This window comes from Canis aureus, chromosome 1, assembly GCF_053574225.1.
Source record: "Canis aureus isolate CA01 chromosome 1, VMU_Caureus_v.1.0, whole genome shotgun sequence".
NCBI classification, from domain to species: Eukaryota; Metazoa; Chordata; class Mammalia; order Carnivora; family Canidae; genus Canis; species Canis aureus.
In genome coordinates, this window is record NC_135611.1 from 107870242 (window position 1) to 107884285 (window position 14044).

The 14044-nt window shown below is 46.0% G+C and overlaps 1 protein-coding gene and 1 long non-coding RNA gene across 8 annotated transcripts in view; one reads left to right on the plus strand and one right to left on the minus strand.

Annotated features, from left to right (window-relative positions):
* The window catches only part of TRPM4 (transient receptor potential cation channel subfamily M member 4), a 42163-nt gene that overhangs the window by 4236 nt on the left and 23883 nt on the right, over positions 1-14044 (minus strand). For 5 of the 7 annotated variants that reach the window (XR_013350717.1, XM_077845784.1, XM_077845786.1 and 2 more), the window contains 6 exons: positions 12737-12849; positions 12283-12360; positions 7896-8327; positions 2724-2856; positions 2418-2592; positions 2011-2188 (listed from right to left, as the gene is read on the minus strand). Coding sequence is in view for 5 of the 7 variants with exons in the window: in XM_077845784.1 (XP_077701910.1) it covers positions 2011-2188; positions 2418-2592; positions 2724-2856; positions 7896-8327; positions 12283-12360; positions 12737-12849 (1109 nt within the window). In the remaining 2 variants the exon portion in view is untranslated. Of the gene's footprint in view, positions 1-319; positions 1916-2010; positions 2189-2417; positions 2593-2723; positions 2857-7895; positions 8328-12282; positions 12361-12736; positions 12850-14044 lie in introns of those variants that run through there. The other 2 variants (XM_077845797.1, XR_013350706.1) reach the window with 2 other exon arrangements.
* LOC144282340 (uncharacterized) lies at positions 2710-8961 on the plus strand. The gene is made up of 3 exons (XR_013350766.1): positions 2710-2834; positions 7830-7963; positions 8073-8961. It is a non-coding gene; the product is annotated as an uncharacterized LOC144282340 (long non-coding RNA).

Here is a 14044-nt window from a genome sequence, read left to right on the forward strand (position 1 = left end):
ATGGATTTCCACATGCAAAAAGAATGAAGTTGGACCCCTACCTCACACCATATACAAAAGTAAGTCAAGGGATACATGGGTCGCTCAGGGGTTTAATGCCTGCCTTCGAACCAGAGTGTGATCCTGGAGTCCCGGGATTGAGTCCCACATCAGGCTCCCTGCATGGAGCCTGCTTCTCTCTCTGCCTATGTCTCTGCCTCTCTCTCTCTCTGTCTCATGAATAAATAAATAAAATCTTTTTAAAAATTAAGTCAAAACAGACAACAACTTGAATGTAAGAGCTAAAACTAAAAAAATAATAATAATTTTAAAAAAGAAATTTTTTTTTTTTAAAGATTTTATTTATTTATTCATAGAGACACAGCTAGAGAGAGAGACAGAGACACAGGCAGAGGGAGAAGCAGGCTCCATGCAGGGAGCCCGATGTGGGACTCGATCCCGGGGTCTCCAGGATCACACCCTGGGCTGCAGGCGGCGCTAAACCGCTGCGCCACTGGGGCTGCCCTAAAAAAGAAATTTTAAAAAAAGAGCTAAAACTATAAAACACAGGAGTAAATCTTTATGACCTTGAATTTGGTGATGGGTCCTTAGATATAACACCAATACTACAAATATTTAAAAATTTAAAACTTTTGTGCATCAAAGGAGATTTTCAAGAACAGGAAAAGATAACCAACAGAATGGGAGAAAATATTTGCAAATCATATATCTGATAGGAGTTTAATATCCAAAATATATAAAGAACTGCTATAACAAAGAGACAAACAACCCAGTTTAAAGACAGGCAAAAGACCTGAATAAACATTTCTCCAAAGATGTGCAAATGGCCAATAAACACATGGAAAGATGCTCAACACCATTAGTCATTAGGGAAATGCAAATCAAAAGCACAATGAAATACCAGTTCATACTCCCTAACTAGAATGGCCACAATTTTTTGAAAAGGAAAAAAAAAAAAAAAAAAACTCTTGGAAAAGGCTGTTGAGAAATTGGAACTGTCCTACATCGTTAACAAAAACAGAAAATGGTGTGGCTACTGTAGAAAAGAGTTTGGTTTCAAAAGGCTAAACAGAATTATTGCAGCATACCCAGCTTCTACTTTAGACGTAAATCCAGAAGAAATAAAAACGGAGACCCAAGCAGGTACATGAGACCTAATGTTCATTGCAGCATTAGTCACAAAAGCCAAGGGATGGAAATGACCCGAGTTTCCATGAACAGATGAATGGATGTGATTGGCTGATACAATGGAATATTATTCAGTCATAAAAAAATAGAGCACGGTCCATACTACAACACGAGTGAACACTGAAAACATTATGCTAGGTGAAATAAGCCAGACAGAAAATTTTAAATATTGTATGATTCCACTTCTATGAAACCTCTAGACAGCAAATTCCTAAAGATAGCAAGTTAATTCAAGGTTACCAGGAGCTGGGGATAGTGGAGAATGGGAAGTTAGTGCTTGCTTAATGGATACACACTGTGTTCGTAGTGATAAAAATTTTTGGAAATACATAGTGGTAATGGTTGTAAAACATCATGAACTTCACACCTTTGAATCTGCACACTTAAAAATGGCAAATTTTATGTTCTATATATTTTGCCACAATAAAATTTTTTGTAATGTTCAGCCTGGGCTCGGGGAGAAGATCGGAATCCACAGTCCAGGTCAGGAGCAGAGTCTGAATTCTGGGACTAAAGAAATAATTGATTAGGCTGGGATCAAGAATCATTATGGAGGGGATCCCTGGGTGGCTCAGTGGTTTAGCACCTGCCTTCAGCCCAGGGCGTGATCCTGAAGTCCAGGGATCGAGTCCCACTTCGGGTTCCCTGCCTGGAGCCTGCTTCTCCCTCTGCCTGTGTCTCTGCCTCTCTCTTTTTGTGAGTCTCTCATGAATAAATAAATAAAATCCTCAAAAAAAAAAAAAAATCATTATGGGGTCAAGATGGGATGGAGAGTCAGCTGGGGTCAAGGGTCATGCTGGGTGAGGTGGGATCAGGCCTCACCTGAACATGGCGATGAGCAAATTGAGCAGCAGAATGTTGGCCACGAGCAGGAAAATGATGAGGAGGAGAACCACCAGCCAGTTGGCATAGAGCGAGATACACGAGCCTGCCAGGACCCCCGCCGGGCGTGCCCAGAAGCCCTGCTCTGCCGAGCAGTTGGCATGCTCCATGAGGGCCACTGTAAAGGGAGACACTCAGAGATGGGGCCTGGGAGGCAGAGACCCAGAGAGAGGGAGACAATCCCAGGGAGAGAGCGAGGGTCAGAAACCTAAAGAGACAGAGGAGGGGCAGAGACCCAGAGGCAGGGGTACTCAGAGACACAGAGACTTAAAAGGGAGAGGTACAGAGACCCAGGGCCCTGGGAGGGGGGCTCCAAGCGAGGGCCTCAAGCCCTCATCCCTCCATACCATCCATGTCCTCCTGGGGGATCTGCCCAAAGATCTGCAGGTAGGGCCGGTAGAAGACGCGGCGCAGGACATTCGGGAGGTCACGATCCCGGGGCCTAAGGAGCCCCTCCGTGGCCACCCCGTAGGCAACCAGCCACACGCCGAGGAAGAAGAGGAAGAAGAACACGTCCTTCATCTGTGGGGGAGGAAGAGGTGACCGGGCCTGGCCCCGCCCCACCTGGCGAGGCCCCGCCTCCACCCTGCCTGCGCACGCACCCGCCCCGCCCCTTCCCCTCTGGCCCCGCCCACCCGGCCCCGCCTCCTCACCATCTTGTTCACGATGACGATCTTGGGCCCCAGCTGTTTGTTGACTGTGAAGATGTGCAGCAGTCGTAGCGTGAAGACCATGAAGTCGAGGCAGAGGACGGTGCGGCCCAGGTCAAACAGGCCAGGGGTCAGCCTGGGGTGCGGGGAGATGCGGTAGGGGTCATTCAGGGGACACAAGGTGCAAAGGAAAACCCAGGTCTTCCCAACACCAGGCTTGGGGTGACCCTGGAGGGGCCACAGCCAGGACACTCCGATTCACCCAGGGTTTACTCCGATTTCACAGCGCCAGGCTGAGCTGTGCAAGGCGCTGGCACCCATTTAAAAATGGCTGCATAAATCACAGCCTTGGCAAAAATTTGGCAGGGCCCTGTAACAATCAGAGTTGGAAAAACTGCTAGAGTATTTCTCCAACCTATAAAAGGCAAATATAGAAGAGTTCCAGCAAATGATTAAGCAGAGACAAATGACCTTACGGGAGAGTGGATAAAGAGAACACACATTCACAGAGGAAGGTGAAATAGCCAATAACATCAGCAATTCCTATGGAGAAAATAAAAAAGTATATCCCATCACCTACTTGAACTCTGAACAGATTAAAAACCTAAAGTAAAAGGCAAAGGACACTAGGTGGTTCGTTAAGCCTCCACCCTTGATTTTTGGCTCAGATCATGATCTCAGGGTCATGAGATCAAGTCCCCCACATCAGGCTCTGGTGCAGAGTGTGGCGCCTGCTTAAGATTCTCTCTCCCCTCCAAATAAATAAATAAATAAAAAGATTCTCCCTCCTACTGCCCCTCCCTTTTATCTTTATAAAAATAAAAGTACTTAAAAAAAAACCTAGAGTAAAGACCAAAACATTAAAATATGAAGAAAATATAGAAGAATTTCTTCATGAGCTTGATAGGATATCACAAAACAAAAGCCTTCTCGAAGTAATATGTATAAAATCACAATTTAGGAAAAGACTGATGGATTTACTTTGAAATATAAAACTTCCATGCATCTAAAGGTAACATAAATATGATAAATGGAAAAAGGCAAAAATATCTGCCAAAAGTGCATGGCCTAAATTGGATCACAAGGGAACCTGAGACAAACTCAGATGGAGGCAAATCCTACAAAATAACTGGCCTGGACTGTTCAAAAGTATGAAGATCATAAAAGCCAAACAAGGATCGCAGAACCAGATTGGCTCCTGGGACAGAAGAAGGATACCAAAAAAAAAAGAAAGAAGAAGGATACCAGTGGGATAATCAGTGAAATATGAGTAAGATCTGGTTTGAATAATGAAAGATGTTGCCATCTGAGGATCTGGGTGAAAGGTGTTGGAGGAATGCTTTGTGGTGTTTTTGCCACATTTTTTTAATAAGTCTTAGGTTATTTCAGGGTGCAAACTTAAAAAATAAAAGAATGTTTAACATAATACACAAAAGTAAAAAGACAAGCTGCAGACAGGAGTTATTTAGAACAAAACCACCAAGAGTTACAGGCACCTGGCTGGTTCAGTTGGCAGAGCATGTGATTCCTGATCTTGGGGTTGTGAGTTCAAGCCCCATGTTGGGTGTAGACATAACTTAAAAATAACATATTGGGGTGCCTGGGTGGCTCAGTTGTTTAAACATCTGCCTTCAGCTCAGGTCATGATCCCAGAGTCCTGGGATCAAGCCCCACCCCCTACTTGTGCTCTCTCTCTCAAATAAATAAATAAAGATATTTTTTAAATAAATAAATAAAAATAAAATCTTAAAAAAACAAAAACACCAAGGCTTAGAAGAGCACCTACCCATACACATATACAAGAGATCAACAAACATAAATGAGCGTGTATTTTCTAAAATGGCAGCAAGGCTATGAAAAGACATTGACGAAAGTACAAGTGGCCATTTGCTATGAACAGATGCCCAAGCTAACTAGTAGTCAGGGACGCATAAATTTTAAAAAGAGAAGTCATTTTTACCCATCAGAATAGGAAACAAAAGAATCTAAAGGTTAAATTGAGAACTACAAGGTTTTAAAGATTGAAAATACCTGGTATTGTCAGGCATGTCCTCAAGGGACTCCCTCTTACTCTGAAGATGGGCGTGTATGCAGGTGAAGCTATTTTACAAGGAAATCTATCCACATCAAGAATATATGTACCCGGGAAGCCGGGGTGGCTCGGCGGTTTAGCTCTGCCTTCAGCCCAGGGCCTGATCCTAGAGACCCAGGATTGAGTCCCACATCAGGCTCCCTGCATGGAGCCTGCTTCTTCCTCTGCCTGTGTCTCTGCCTCTCTCTCTCTCTCTCTCTCTCTCATGAATAAATAAATAAAATTAAAAAAAAAAAACTAGAAACAACCAAAATGTCCATCTGAAAGGGGCTGGGGCAAAATAAAGTGACTTATCCATTCAGTTCTGGAGATCATCAGGAATTTCTCCCTTATAAACAGAGAGCTTCAGATATTTTTTTTATGCAAAAAAATATGCAATAATTCTTCCTTCACCTAGAAAACAGTGAGCTTGACAAAATGTCTATAAAATATCACCAGTATTCCTAAAGCACATGGCCCTTTCATGTCAAAAGATACTTTAATCAAAATACAAGAGAGAAACAGAAGCATAGTGTCCTGCAAAACTCTCTTATTTTGCTATTGGAATAAATTATTCATGCTGAATTACTCTGTAGTATTTCGAACACAGCACAGAGGAAGCAAGCCTCTCTGTGTCAACGGAGAAGGGTTGGGAGTCACTGCTGTCAACAATCCAGATTATAAACCGGGTGTCAAGACCCTTCAGACCTTGGAAATAGTCACTAGGTTGTGTCCACAAAGCTTTTTGTCTGCTCTCCTCAAAAGGAGGGTATCCTAATTGCTTTTTTCACTAGAAAAAAAAAAAAGAAACCTCATTAGCCAATATCTGATTATAACTTCATGTTACCTTGAGTAGAAAATGAGACTTTGTGGCCAGACTTTTGGCTTAATTTCTACCTCTTGAGGTTTTAGAATTTTTGTCTCACGGCCTTATGAAAAGAACTCATTCATTCCTCACATTGTGGTGAGGAGAAGTCTGTCTTGTCTGATCTGTAGCCAATGACGGCAGAAACCCCTTCTTCTGGAATCTGGTGCCACATTTTCAACGACTAGGGTCTATTTGCAAATACTGACATGGAAAGCATGTCAGGATGTCTTAAAAAGGAAAGAGAAAAGGTTGCAGAAGAATATATGAAATAGAATGTCATTGGTTTATAAAAGTATGTGCATCTGTCCATGTAAAAGCATAGAAAGAAAAAAAAAAGCATAGAAAGAACAAGCGGAGCATGCACCAAACTCGGAGACACAGAGAAGAGAGCAGGAGTTTTGGAAAGACTTGGTTTCTGTTGTATGGCCTTCATTTGTTTAATCGTGTTCACTGCAGACACATTTCTGCATGTCTTTGGTAATAGGCTGTGTTTCAAAGATAAGCTTACGGGAGATGCGATGGATGTGTCTTGAGGAGTTCAGAACCTTGGGTGAGGAGAATGACCACACAAGCCATGCTGAGAGCTCTGTTTGGGAGGGACCCAGAGTCTGGCAAGGGTAAAGGAAGACTTCCAGAGACGAGGCAGCAAAGCAGAGGCCTACAGGAAGTGTAGGCGTTGGCTTGGCCAAGGAGAAGACAGAAAAGTGTTTCAAGAAGGGGAACAGCACGTGCCAAGACGCAAAGACAAGACAATCTGTCCCCAAGCATGTTTTGAGGCACCCTTTGCCCTCTCTCTGGGAGCCACACAGTATGATCTGGAAGGCATGGAAAAAATGAACTAACATGACATGCCACAACAGAAAATGTTTGAGGTGAATTCCTGACAATTTTTTAAAAAATATAAATTAGCTAAGAGATAAGAAGAAACAGGCAAAAACATTCAAGCTTCCTTGGTAAGGCATGAATCTGTAGGGGTGCCTGGCTGGCTCAGTCCTAAGGGGCATGGGACTCTTGGTCTTGGATAATGGGAGTTTGAGCCCCACGTTGGGTGTAGAGATGACTTAAAAAATGTTTTTAATCTTAAAAAAAAAAAAAAAAGTATCTATCAAATTTGACCCAGGAAGAGTGGGCACAAATGACATAAAAGCCACAAAGTAATATTGACAAACACAGACTAGATTTTGGCAAAATTTGATACAGACAACACCAATGATGAGCCAAATACTTGTTGTACAACTTAACCCAAATAAGAATTCACAAAGTCAAAATAATTTCAGAAACTGAAAATGAAAATGGCTAAAAGGAGTGTAACTGCCCTGCGTATAACTGATCAAGGAAGTTTGCAGAACCTGTAACACACTTCCCTGATAAGAGTTCATCGGTAGGAAAAAAAAAAAAAAAGAGTTCATCGGTAGGGCCACCTGGGTGGCTCAGTGGTTGAGCGTCTGCCTTCCGCTCCGTGGTGATCCCAGGGTCCTGGGATCAAGTCCCTCATCAGACTCCCCGCAGGGAGCCTGCTTCTCCCTCTGCCTATTTCTCTGCCTCTGTGTGTGTGTGTCTCCCATGAATAAATAAATAAAATCTTTAAAAAAGAGAGAGACAGAGAGCTCATGGGTACAGGTAAGATTCTCATTTCACTGTTAAAATTACACAGATTCAAAGTATTTAGGATAGAGGTCAGAGCCCCTGTCACTGTGAGGTAGGAGTTGCAAGCTGCTCTGAGGGGCTAGAGTCTGGATGAAGAAAAGAGAAAAAGATGGGCTGGCCAGCACCAAGCAGCACCCCCAGTACCAGGCCCGGGGTGCACTGGGCAGCCCCGGGAAGCAGGCAGGGCAGATCTGGGAGTAGAAAGACCCTTGTCGGGGATGGGCTGGAGGAAAGAGGGGAGTCCAGGAGGCTGGGGTGAGGGGGCAGGTTGGGGAGGCAGAGGGGAGGGAGAGGGGGCGCCCCCGCCTGGCCTGGTGCCTGGGGGAGGACTGCAGTCAGCCGTAGGGCCAAGACCAGGGACCAGAGAGCAGCCCGCCAACCTGTAGATCTAGAGAAACAGCAGCCAGGGCAGTGAGGTTCCAGCTCTAATCCCTAATCCCATCCCACTGTCCCTAAAACCAGATGCCCAGGGGCGAGCGACCCATTAGGGCCATCCTGATGTGGTGCTTTCATTTCGATCAAGAAGGAAGAATCACAAGGGGCTGGAGCCCAGCAGGGAGGAACGGAGGCAGGTGGCCGGGACACTCACCGGCAGCCCACGCCCAGGAGGAAGCAGGCGAGGGCCACCAGGTCGCACTGGTTCCAGGTGTCTGAGAGGTAGAGGCTGAGGCGGCGGCGCAGCGGGGTGTGCTGGGGGGTAGGCCCGGGCCCCCGGGTGGTCAGGCTGCCCCAGCCGCCACCCAGACCCTGCCGGAACTCCTCGCAGAGCAGCGTGAAGGCCCAGAAGTAAAGCAGCAGCTCCAGGGCGCCGGGAGCCTTGGGCTGGAAGTCCATGAGCAGCACATGGGCGAAAAGCAGCAGGAAGAGGAGGTAGCTGACCACGTTGCCCATGAAAGCAGTCACTGGCGCCCCCCAGAACTGAGGCCAGCGGCGTAAGCGCGGGGGGCACCTCCTGCAGCAGCCCCTGGGCCTGCGCTGCCCCAGCACCTGCACGGCCGTCTTCTCGGGGGGCTCCGTCGGCCTGGGGGTGAGAGGGAGGGAAAGAGAAGGGCTCAGCCTGACCTCTGAGCCCCTGGTCACCATCATCAAGACCTCTCACCTTTCACATCTGACCTCTAACCTTGCCTGACCTGAAACCAAGTCCCTGTCTGCCATCTCCTTGACTTTTGATCCCTGTACCTGACCTCTGACCTCTGAAATCTACCGTCAAGCCTGCTGACCTTCCATCTCTGACCTTCTCCACCATCTGACCTCTGGCCCCTGTGATGACCTCTGACCCTGGTCTGACTCCAAATCCCTCTTTTCATCTTTATAACCTCTGACATATGTCTGACCTCAGACCATCTATCTGACCTCTGATCCCCTCACTTTCATGACCTCGGTTCCCCAGGGTTGACAGCCCTGTACCTGAATATTAACTTCTGACCCACAAATTCTCATGTCAGATTGTCTAACCCAGTGTTTCCCGTATCTGACCTTGGACCATACAGCCATATGTGGCTTCTGAATTCTGACCTTGCTCCACTCCTATCTCTGACCATTCTCGTCCCAGTTCTGACCCTCTGTCCCAATTTCATCCTGACACTTCATTCTGACTTCAAATCAGAAATGCCAAAATGAATAATAATACAAATAATAATAAACCCAACAAGCTAACAGGAAAGATAAACTGGTCTGGTGAGGCATCTTCTTTTTATACACCAAGCAGGAGGATAATAACCCCAAAGCAGAAACAACCCAAATGTCCATCAACTGACCCATGGTCTATCCATACAACAGAATATTATTTAATGCTAAAAAGGAATGGAGAACATTATGAGTGGAGAATGTGAGATTACGTTACGAATGGAGAACGTAGGATGAGTGCTACAACATGGAGAAATCTTGAAAACATGATGCTAAGTTAATGAAGCCAATCTTAGAAGACCACATAGTGTATGACTTCATTCGTACAAAACATCAGGAATAGGGACACCTGGGTGGCTCAGCAGTTGGGCGTCTGCCTTTGGCTCAGGGCGTGATCCCACAGTCCTGGGATCAAGTCCCACATCAGGGTCCCCGCAGGGAGCCTGCTTCTCCCTCTGCCTGTGTGTGTGTGTGTGTGTGTGTGTGTGTGTGTGTCATGAATAAATAAGTAAAATCTTTTAAAAAAAATGTCAGGAATAGGGAAATTCATTGAGGAAGAAACCCAATTATTGGCTGTGAAGGGTTGGGGGGAGAGTGGAGTAAGGAGTGATTGTTAAAGGGGTACAGTTTCTTCCTGTGGTGACAAAAACATTTTAAGATTGACTGTGGTGATGACTGCACAATTCTGTGAATATACTAAAAACTAATTATAACACCTTAGATGGGTGAGTTGATTGATATGTGGATTTTATCTCAGTAAAGTGGTTCTCAAGAAAAGGAAAGGATTAGGGATCTCTGGGTGGCTCAGCGGTTTAGAGCCTGCCTTGGGCCGAGGGCATGATCCTGGAGTCCTGGGATCAAGTCCCACATCGGGCTCCCTGCATGGAGCCTGCTTCTCCCTCTGCCTGTGTCTCTGCCTCTCTCTCTGTGTGTGTCTCTCATGAATAAATAAATAAAATCTTAAAAAAAAAAAAAAAGGAAAGAATTATAAAAGTGAAAGAAAAGTGAGATGCAGAGAGGACAGAAATTTCCCTAAATTTAAGGGAAAAGAGACCCGGTATTTTGCATTTCCCCTTCTGTGTGGTCCTGGGAACAAGAACATGTGGTCAGAATGCTCCCCACCATTTCTTTTTTTTTTTTTTTTTTTTTCCCCACCATTTCTATCTTGAATCAGGCACCACCAGGCCACACCGATTCCTGGACTCATCCCAAGCCTCCTTGGGGGAGCATCAAGGAATCCATCCTTTTATAAAGCTCGCCATGGAGGTAATTCTCCATAGTGGCTAAGAGCACAGCTTCAGGAACAAGAAGATCTGGGTTCAAACCCCAGTTCTACATACTTAGCAATCACATGATCTGAGTAGTGCCTTGGTGATTTCATCTGTGAAACGGGGATAATAATACACCCTATTGCATAGGGTTGTTGAGAAAATTAAATAAATTGATTTTATTTTATTTTTTTTAAGATTTTATTTATTTATTCATAGAGACACAGAGAGAGAGGCAGAGACACAGGCAGAGGGAGAAGCAGGCTCCATGCAGGGAGCCCGACATGGGACTTGATCCCAGGTCCTTAGGATCACACCCCGGGCTGCAGGCGGCACTAAACTGCTGCACTACTGGGGCTGCCCAATAAACTGATTTTAAAAAGGATTTAGTACACTGGCTACCCTCTGTAAGTGGCTACTGTCACCTTCCTTCATCACTGTCATGGTGCTAAAGTTGGGAACTCACTAGGCAAGGACATTGTTACTGATCCTGACACTGGGGACTTCTCTCCAACCTTTTCCAGTGGTTTCAGTTTTTTTTCTTAGTTTTCTCTTCTATCTTGACAAATACACTGTATTCATTGTGCATTGTCTCAGAAAAATAAGTCTGCATAGATATATTTCTATTTGCTCCTTGAGGTATGTAGTAGGTTTTACAGACATCTGGCTTCTGATCATGTTTCTAACAGTTACCAGAAACATTTTTTCTTCTGGGATACTAGGGGCCGGGATTCCTCCCTTTTCTCACCTAAGTGGCTAAAGTAGAAATGGAAGGTAGAAAGATAAACATAAATGTGTGAGTCTTCCTCTCTTCTTCTATTACCAGAGACTTAGACCCTGATACCTACACACCATTCAACAAAATAAATGAGAAATGCATCGATAACAGCTGTGGCAATAATAAACTCCACTGCTTGACTACTTACTATGTGCTGGACACTATGATGCATTTTACACATTATCTCCACAAGTCCCCCCAACTGCCCCATCAGGCACTGGGGCACACTGTATTACTCTGCACCAAATATTTTGGTTCCCTCTCAGTGGGAGGATCAAGACCTAAGGAATTACCATATGCCTCATGCTTGCCAAGGAAATATAGGCACAAGTGACATGTGTCTCTCTTCCACGTGGAGGCTTTAAGAGCCAGTACCTGGTTCATCATTTCTCCTTTTCCTCTGCTATGAGACCAGCAACATCTCAGCTAGGAGGGGCTCACTCATTCCAAAGTGGAATCCATACTGGAGCCGAGACACAGCCCAAAAATGGAGCATAAGAAGTAAGGCTTCATTGTTGACAGTCACTGAGCATGTAAGATGTTTTCTTTTTTTTTTTTTAAGATTTATTTACCTATTTGAGACACAGAGAGAGCAAATGCACAGTGGGAGAGGCAGAGGGAGAGGGAGAGAGAATCGCAAGCAGACTCTATGCAGAGCCTGATGCTGCGCTCGATCTCATAACCTTGAGGTCACGACCTGAGCTGAAACCAAGAGTCAGGAGCTCATCTGACTGCACCCCTAGATGCGGCACTGCCCAACCTAACCTGCCACAGGCACAACCTTCAATGCATATTCGTTTTATAGAAAAGAAAACTGAGGCTCGAGGTGAAGTCATTTCTAAGGTCAAAGTTAAGATTTGAACCCAGATCTGTTCGACTCACACCCAAGTCCCTCAGCACCTCCACTCTGTGGCATTATCAGAAGTCTGATAGACTATTTGCTTAGGTCCGGGTACCTCAGCATAGAGATTAAGAGCAAAGGTCCTAGAATCAGAAAAAAAAAAAGATGCAAGATCCCTAAATGGGCCAAATCCACCTGATTCCTTTTGCAATATGGAAGATTCCACTTCAAGATGGAAGTATGTATAGCATAAAGTAAACTGGTTTCCAGGGAGGACCTCCTCAGTGGCAGAACCAAAACCCAAGCCTCGAGCCTGGGGCTGCTTCCTCGGGATCTTCAGTGGCTTCACAAAGCTGTCACCCCCTGAAACTCCACTTCTCCCCTCTGGCTTTGTTCCCAGCACCTGGTGCTTATGAAGCTGCCTCGGATGCCCTACCTCAAAGGGTGCTGGGGCTTCACTCACCCAACAGGGCCTTCTCCATTGATGCCCCGATCCTCGTCAAATTCCAGGTCCTTCTGGATGGACTCCTCTTCTGACTTCCTGGCATGAAGGAAAGCACAGAGTGAAGAACAGGAGCAGGGGCGAGGGGAAGAATTCTCCAAAGAGAGACCCAAACTTCTTCATCCAGAGACATGGCAGGGAGACAGTGAGGTGCTTTCCAGTCACCCCAAAAGAAATCTTCCCCCACAGCCATGGCCAGAGGGCAGAGGAATGCTCCCCAAAGACACTGCAGAGACACCCCCACCCTCTACTGCTGCAAAGCTCACCTCCCAGACATGCCCCCAGCCTGGAGGACAGAAAGAGAGCAAACAGGGAGGGGAAGCACTGGAAAGACCAAGTAGGAAGGCAGCCCGAAGTGAGCAGGAAGGAGAAACTGAGCATCCCCCTCCTGCCCATCTAACCCAAGGGAACTGACCTGAAGGTGATGAGGTTGGTGTAGATGAGTGGGGGGCAAAAGAAGGTGAGAACCAAGGCCCAGATGGGAGTGGTGCTGTCCATCTCCCCCCACCACTTCTGTGTCAGCAGAGACTGTGGGGTGTGATGAGGATTAGGAGCCTGAATCGCCCCATAGTCCCTCTCTAAAGACCCCAGGTAAAAACTGGGCCACAGCAGAAGCACACAGAGCAAGTGCCCAATATGCCAACTGTAACTATTGGGGGTGGGGGGCAGGGGGTCAAAGGTGAGGTTGACCTGTCCCAGGTTTTAGCTGGTATAGTTAAACAGCCAACATTTATGAACACAACGTGCCAGATCCCGAGCTAAGCATTTCACATAGATCAGCCCACTTAATCCCCACCACACCCCCAGGACAGGGAAGAATGTTTTCTCCTTTTTCACAGAATGTTTTCTCCTTTTTCACAGCAGGGGGGCAGCAGGAGGTCAAGGAAGAGGCCCAAGCTGGAATCCATGAGTTGAACCACCATTCAAAGCAATGGACTCTGGGTAATTACTTGAAATGCCAGCCAAACCATTCTGACACGTGAAGATGGGACTTCCTTTTGGGGTAAGCAGATTTCCTGTACTGAGGGTGGTACTCTCTGAGCACCTGTCAGATTTTTATTTTTTTATTTTTTTAACCAAGCTTTACACCCCAAGGTGGGGCTTGAACTCATGACCCTGCAATGAAGAGTCATGTGCTGTAACCGACTGAGCCAGCCAGGTGCCACACCCTTGTCAGATTTACACTAAGGATATTGAGAAAAGTTTTCAGATGTCAGGATGGACACTATGGGAGAGACTGTGGGGCAAGCAGGGCTTCACCAAGGAGAGGATTTCCTCTGGGAAGGGTGGGATTACTAAACCAGAGTTAGTCTATGCCCCAAACATGAAGTAATTGTTCAGTGAGGTCACTGTAATTGTTGACATCTGGAACTGAGGACCTTTGAAGGAAATGGAAAGGACTTCCTATGGATGATGCAGGCCTTCCTATGGATGACGCAGGACTTCCTTTGGGAGAAGTGGTATTTCCTGTGGGAGTTGGGAGCAATTCCTGCGTGACAGATGGGACTTCCTGAAGTAACCAGGAATTTCTGTTTAGGAATAGAACTTTTCAGGAGGGTGGGCTTTGCTGTGGGAAGGTTGGCTTCCTTGTGGGAAAGGTAGCCCTTCTGGGAGAGAATTTCTGGACCTCCAGTGGTCTCCGAGGGGGGAGGGAAGGCTGATTAAGACCATTCACTACCCACAATGGCAGGGGCTTATTCTCCATACTTCCCAAAGTCCAGGT